At 35.1% G+C, this 7,369-nt stretch overlaps 1 protein-coding gene across 1 annotated transcript; it reads left to right on the top strand.

Annotated features, from left to right (window-relative positions):
- Positions 1 to 4,746: 4,746 nt before the first annotated feature.
- LOC126606409 (cytochrome P450 CYP749A22-like) lies at positions 4,747 to 7,032 on the top strand. The gene is made up of 5 exons (XM_050273795.1): positions 4,747 to 5,121; positions 5,227 to 5,450; positions 5,566 to 5,798; positions 5,930 to 6,308; positions 6,426 to 7,032. The coding sequence occupies exons 1-5, from the start codon at positions 4,824 to 4,826 to the stop codon at positions 6,852 to 6,854; spliced, it is 1,563 nt and encodes a 520-aa protein (XP_050129752.1). The 5' UTR covers positions 4,747 to 4,823; the 3' UTR covers positions 6,855 to 7,032.
- The last annotated feature ends 337 nt before the right edge of the window (positions 7,033 to 7,369 follow it).

Below are 7,369 nucleotides of genomic sequence, written 5' to 3'. Positions count from 1 at the left end.
TGTATTAAGTTTATGTGGTTTATCATGATTTTCATGTATTGATTTAGTGATTTTTCAAAATTTATCAGAATTTAAATATTTTTAGGTTAAAATATTCATATAATTAATTTAGGATAGTCTACTTAATTTTTTTCTTAAAATTTAATTTAAAAAAATAGCCTTAATCCATTCTTTGATAATCTCGGGCTAAAATTTTAGGCCAAAAAGGTTAGAGCAGAAAAACTGTTTCTGGGCTAAATATTTTTAGGTTTTAGGTCCCCATTGGAGATGGTCTAATAGTAGCTAAGCATTAAGACAATTAGATAGTTTAAACCGGTGATTAATAATTCAAACTTGCATGCATAATATCATAAGTAAATTGAAAAAAAAAACTACATATTCTTGCTAAGGCTCGTAGCATCATCCTAGCAAACGGAAATTAGTTACTAACAATCATAAAACAAAATATTATTAAAAATAAGGATAGAAAACACCTTAAACTATAAATTGTCAAAGCCTAGCAAAGTTCTCCAAAATATTATGTGTTCTTCTCCTTTCTTTTTGTCTTGAAAAACCCTAATGGCTAAAAAGCCTTATTTATACTACTACATAACTAAAATCCTTACTAGAAAATGTCTTTTAAAAATTAGAAAACATAATAGAATAAGATAACTAGGAAATACATTCCTATTCTAACTTTGGAAAATCTGCCCAGCCACAAATCAGCCACATTTTTGGACTTCCAGGCTCCAAAACAAACCCAAAACGTCTTGATTTAAAGCTTGAGATGTCCCGAACATAATTGCAGAAGGCCTTGAACCCAAAAGATATCATCTTAGATGCCAAAAAGCTCAAATAAACTCAAAACGTCACTTTGACAGCACCGTGCACTGCTTCTTTATTTCATCGTCATAAATAAACCGCTTGGTAGAAAATTATGGAACTTTGTTACAAATAAGTTGAAAGACTCATGAACGTCCTCCAATTTGAATCACTCCAAAATTTTTCTGTTTGATCACGTTTTGCTCCAAAGGAAGTCGAATGTCCTACACTAAAAATACATAACAAAGTATCAAAGTTCACACAAAATAACCAATAAATTAATACTAAAATGATGGTAAAATATATAATATAATATTGACTCATAAGACACCTTACGAAGTCAACATTTCAAACCCCTTTGAAATCTTTTTAAAATTTTTGGTGTGCCAATGCAGTTTTCTGCACACCCCAATGTGAAATATATGCAACTCTCTTTTCCACAGGTAGTCTAATGGTGCCAAGTCAATTTTTGTTTTCCTTTCAATTATTACTGTTACGTGAGTTCTTCCTAGTGGTAACAACTCATTTTGAAGTGTTTATATAACGAGCTTCGACTCTAATTCCTCATAATACTATCAAGTCTAGTCTACTATCATTTTCCATTTTGCTTTTTCTAAATTAATAACAATAATAAACTCTTTCGTCATCAAAAAGCCAACAGAAACAGATATTCTGCATATATATAGCCAAACCAAAGTGAACAAAGCAAGCCGGAAGGAATGACCATGCATTAGCTTTTTTTTTTTATTTATTTTTTTTTAATTTTTTAATTTTATGTTTTTTAGAAACTGACCATGCATTAGTTTAAACAAAATCAAATCATGGTAATTCCGGGCCGACTACGATGAGCAAAGATGAGTGAGATGACGCCACTGCTAAAGAGGAATTATTTGACGACTTTTCTGAGTTTTAAATATGACAGTCAATGGTTAATTAGTGGCAGCAGAGCCAAACTCCTCTACGAAGACTTTCTCAATATCAGAGAACGCCAGACTCTTAATGCTACTAGTGAAAAAAAGGGGCGGTCAAAGATTTGGCACAATTGACCAATCATCAGTTTCGACTTCTGCATCTGTGATAGAAATTAAGATAATTGAATTTCAATCACAGAATATTTTTCTTTTTACTAATTATGGAGGAATTAAAGTAAAAGAGGGCTCACAAAAATAAAGAATTCGACTCTTCATTTTGAAGGAATTGGATACTTTGGAGAGGTGATATTTCTAAAATTTCAAGTTACTGGCATATATCTATATATACATATATATGTATCTATATAATAAGTGTTGTATTAGAACAAGAACATTTTAGTAATTATATTAATTTTCGTTCTGATTCAAGTAAACAACTTGTATAGAATCATTATTATTGTTTATACACCGGTTCTTGAAAATTCTAATGTACATCTTTTAATGGGGATCCAGATACTTTAATCCACCCTTCCCCTTTTCGGCCTTCATGATCTCCCTCTAACTCGTGTTCTTTTTTTTCTTTTTCTTTTTTTCTTTTTTTTGGAAAACCCCTCTAACTCGTGCTTGGTTCCTAAGAAATCTGGTAGGTTCAAATCCGCCATGAATAAGATATACGTACCAAAACTCTAGGGAATTTAATTAGAAAATTATATGATCGGAGATAAATATATCAATTTGTATATGAGTAATATATAATTAGAATGTCATATCAGATGGTATGACTTTTTATTTTTATTTTTTATGAACAAACGATGGTATTTATACTAAGTGAGTGTGTCACATCCCAGCCCGGGCCCTCACCACATCCCGGGCTCGACTTCGCCGTAACACGATATTGTCCGTTTTGGGCTCCAACCATGCCCTCACGGTTTTGTTTCTGAGAATTCACACGAGAACTTCCCAGTAGGTCACTCATCATGGGAATGCTCTCGCACATATAAGGCTTAGAAGATCCACTCCCTTGGGCGATGTGGGATGTTACAATTTAATTGTCACATCTTGGCACTTTGCTGTAACACGATATTGTCAGCTTTGGGCCCCAACCACGCCCTCAAGGTTTTGTTTTTGGGAACTCACGCGAGAACTTCCCAGTGGGTCATCCATCATGAGATTGTTTTCGCATGAACTCGCTTTAACTTTGGAGTTCCGATGAGCCAGTGAGCTCCCAAAAGGCCTCGTGCTAGGTAGAGATGAGAATATACATATAAGGCTTAGAGGATCTACTCACTTGGGCAATATGAGATGTTACAGAGTGGGGGAGTGTACTAAACCTTACAATGGATTTTCATAATAATGTAGTTCAACTTCACATTTTACGAGAATTAAACGTAAGACCTCTCACTTGTTACATGTAATAACATAAAATTATCAGCAAAATAATTATCTGAGTTTGGATTCTACCAATTAAATTAACATATCTAAATATGGGGGCAAAGTCGCAAAGGATGCAAACTCTTACCAATACTTCCGGTAGCAAATAAGCCATATTGCTCCTTATTCAATTGAAGTTGGACTTTCAAATCAGTGTATATGCATTGTCTTTCAGTATAGATCACATCCACTAACGATACATTTCCTTGACATATTAAATTCAGTAATATATGTCATTTAAACATGATTATTTTTCAAAACACTTAGGCATCCGGCCACTGCTCTCATCATTTTTTTCTCTTTTGCTGCAACATTACGCCACAATTTGATTAAGCCAAAGACACTTTTTAACTCAAAACAAACTATATAGCACGTTTCCATAGAACTCCTCCAAAACAATTCAACGTGTTTGACATTGTCGTGTTTTGTGTATGCATTTTTTTTTGTCAAGTCTTGATTTTTTTTTTTTTTAAACCATGATATATAACAACAGATTTTTTTAGTACCAAAAAAAAAAAACCTGGACAAATGTTCAATCATCATGTAGTGTCCGAAATTATAACAATGTGAATGGGTTTAACAATTTTTTCCCGCAGCTTCATTTAACAATGAAACTGATCATGAACTGTGTGCTAACAAAGTATTCGGGATCTCTAATATGTTCTTCAATAGATTGAAGAAGAGATTTATTCATAATGTGTGATTTTACTTTTTCTTTAACATTATATGTTGGGGTGTGCTATCCACACACCCTATTTTACTTCTCACACACCCCTTGATAATTTCTGTCCATTGATCTTATTCAATTCATCTGATCCAAAGGCCGAAAATTAAAAATGTGTGTGAGAAGTAAAATGGGGTGTGTGGATATCACACCCCTATATGTTTTGGTGGTTCAAAGCTTGTTCAGCAGGTTTTTGTATTGTAGGCTTTGTTTTAGAGGGGTTAGGTTCTTTGTCCCCTAATTTTCTTGTAATCTTTCCTTAATTTTGTGTTTAAGAGGGATCAAGTTTACGTTTCTCCTTTTACTTATATTCTTTGTCTTTTCATCTTCTCTATATTAACTATTAAGAGGGATACGTTTATGTCTCTCACGACTAGGTGTAACTTTCTTTTTTCTGTTCAATAAAATTCACCTAGAATCACCGAGGTTTTCCTAAATAAAAAAAATATTGGTATACCACGCATCATAAACTAAATGGATAGAAAATAAAATTTTCAATTTCTCTCCACTTATATTATTGACACAAGGTATACCAGCTCGTGTTTTGGGTATACATAACTTCGCTCTTTCAATATATGTACAGATTACATATACAAAGGACTAACTTCAAAATACCTTGAATTTAGACGAGAACAACTCGCAACACTGTAACGGTCTAAAACAAATACATACAATCAGACCTGACATTTCAACTTGGACTATTCAAATTATAATGTTCAAATGGCAGCGGCTGGTATACTTGATTTATCTAGCAGCCTTGTTTGATTTTCTTCCTACGTAACATGCATGAAAACAAATATACTATGAACACTGTTCTGTTGTGACTTGTGAGTACCATCCCTATATAAAGGCATCCTAGTTTTACTTCATTCCTTACTTCACTTCTTCACTATTCTTCGAGAGAGTGGTTGAGAGGGGTAAACTGAATACCAAAAGGAAAAAAGAGAACCAGAAAAATGAGTTGGTTCTTGTTCGAAATGCCAGTACTTACTACTTCAAGCTTTCTGTGTCTGTTGCTAGTGATTCTTTTAGCTCTCCTGATCAAGAACTTTCAGAAACTATGGTGGACTCCAAACCACATACAGAATCAGATGGCTGCGCAAGGAGTCCATGGCCCTTCATACAAATTTATCCATGGAAGCACCAAAGAAATATTGAGCATGAAAAGGGAAACAATGGGAAGGCCTAGAAGTTTAACCCATGACATATTTTCTGCAGTTCAGCCTCATATTCACGCATGGAGCAAGATATTTGGTGACAAACTTTTCATTAACTATGCATGCGCATATGTAATGTGTGTGTGTGTGTGTGTATCTTAGTTCAAATATATAATTAAGTTTGGTCATTCTGTTGGAACAGGGAAGAATTTTCTTCAGTGGTATGGTGTTCAACCACAGATGATCATTGCGGAACCTGAGCTGTGCAAAGAGGTACTAAACAACAAAGATAGAAACTATCGGAAACAAAGGTCCCAAGGCTACATCAAGAAGCTATTAGGAGACAGCATTTCAATGGCAGAAGGTGAAAAGTGGGTGAAACTAAGAAAGCTGGCGCACCATGCCTTCCATGGAGAGAACTTAAAAGTACTTGACGCCTGGCAATTCCTTATACATAATTCTTGCAATGGATTTCAACTGTTTATGAGAAATATTTAACGGAAATTTGTTAATTGCATGCTGGTATTGTGTGTTACTGTAGAATATGATTCCTGAAATGATAAAGAGTTCTGAGACGATGGTACAAAGATGGAAAACTTATGAAGGCAAGGAGATTGAGGTGAATGAAGAGTTTAGGTTTTTCACCTCAGAAGTGATTTCTAGGACAGCATTTGGCAGCAGCTTCTTAGAAGGAAAGAACATTTTTGAAATGTTGAGGGAGTTAACCTCCTTAATATTCAGAAATACTTTCAAACTCAGGTTTCCTGGCATCAGGTACTTTCAAACTCAGAAATAATTATGTAACATTCATGTTGTACGTCTTACATTTATAATTGACTCTTATGTACGTAATTAGGAGTGTCATTGTCTTCACATGTCTAATATTCCATGATTCAAATTTGCAGTATGTTTTATAAAACCAGTGATGAGATAAAATCAGAGAAGCTCGAGAAAGGCATTCGCGACATCATCACAGAGATTGTTAGGAAAAGAGAAAAGACAGCAAGGACTGGAGAGGCAGGCGGTTTTGGAAGAGATTATCTTGGAATACTTTTAAAGGCTCATCATGATGCGAATGAGAAGCAGCGGATTTCGGTGGACGATTTAGTTGATGAGTGCAAGACGTTTTACTTTGCTGGACAAGAAACCACTAACTCTTTGCTTGCTTGGACCGTCTTTCTTCTGGCTCTTCATACAGATTGGCAAGAGGAAGCTAGAAAGGAGGTCCTAGAATTGTTTGGTAAAGAAAATCCAAATACTGATGGCCTCAACAAATTAAAAACGGTAAGAAAATCAATCCTAATGGCTTGAGTAAGCGTTGCTTGAAAAAGCACGTAAAAGTAATGAAGGCGTGCTTCTGGATGTGTTATCTAGCCTCCATTTTTGTTTTGATGCATGCAGATGGGTATGATCATCAATGAGGCTCTAAGGTTATATCCTCCTGTTGTTTCCCTTACTCGGGAATCTCTAAAGGAAGTTAGACTGGGACAGATCGTTGTTCCCGCTAATGTTGAATTGCACGTCGCAAATCTGGCACTTCACCATGACCCTAAATATTGGGGAAAAGACGTGCAACTTTTCAAACCAGAGAGATTCTCAGAAGGGGTTGCTAAAGCTACTAACAACAATGCGGTCGCATTCATGCCCTTTGGAATGGGACCTCGAACCTGTGTGGGCATGAACTTTGCAATCATCGAAGCAAAGATTGCTCTTTCAATGATTCTGCAACGCTACAGTTTCACTCTTTCCCCGGGTTACGTGCACTCCCCCATTCAGTTTCTGACAGTTCGCCCGCAACATGGTGTTCAAGTGATACTACACCCAGTTTGAATTCTGAAGACCAGAAATTGCCAATAAATGTTGCACAAGATGTATAATGGGGTGACAGTTATAGTGAGTTTAACACGTAGGTAGAGAATGGTTTGTTTAGCATTTTGCAAAGACGAAAGAATAAAAATGTTAAATATCAGAATTTAATATACATAAATTTCAAGCTCAGTTTCAATAATCAAGACTCATAATTTTGTTATTATGTATACATATACTGATATACATATATGTATTAGTCACCTTGCATTGAGGGATCTCTCAAATAAGCTTATTCGAGGGATCCTCTATAGGACCTACTTCATATCATATTTCAACGAACCAACAGTCTATCTTTTAGTTCTTCCCCCAAGATCATAAAATCACCCAAATTCGAAATTATTTTACTGTTGGATTAGTAGTCATATTGGGTGTGTTTGTTTCCCTTCACTAACCCTCACTGGACTGGATTAGACTAACAGTTAGTCTAGTCTTAGTCTAGTCCCATGTTTGTTAGCAATCAGGACTGCGTTTAATGG

This window comes from Malus sylvestris, chromosome 16 (assembly GCF_916048215.2).
Source record: "Malus sylvestris chromosome 16, drMalSylv7.2, whole genome shotgun sequence".
In the NCBI taxonomy this organism is placed as follows: domain Eukaryota; kingdom Viridiplantae; phylum Streptophyta; class Magnoliopsida; order Rosales; family Rosaceae; genus Malus; species Malus sylvestris.
This window is presented reverse-complemented; position numbering and strand designations above follow the sequence as displayed.

Excerpts from the sequence above, each read along its gene's own strand:
- LOC126606409 (XM_050273795.1), top strand. The coding sequence starts at position 4,824 with ATGAGTTGGTTCTTGTTCGAAATGCCAGTACTTACTACTTCAAGCTTT. Across the intron at positions 5,451-5,565 it reads TCCATGGAGAGAACTTAAAA|AATATGATTCCTGAAATGAT; the intron begins GTACTTGACGCC and ends GTGTTACTGTAG. Across the intron at positions 5,799-5,929 it reads CTCAGGTTTCCTGGCATCAG|TATGTTTTATAAAACCAGTG; the intron begins GTACTTTCAAAC and ends TCAAATTTGCAG.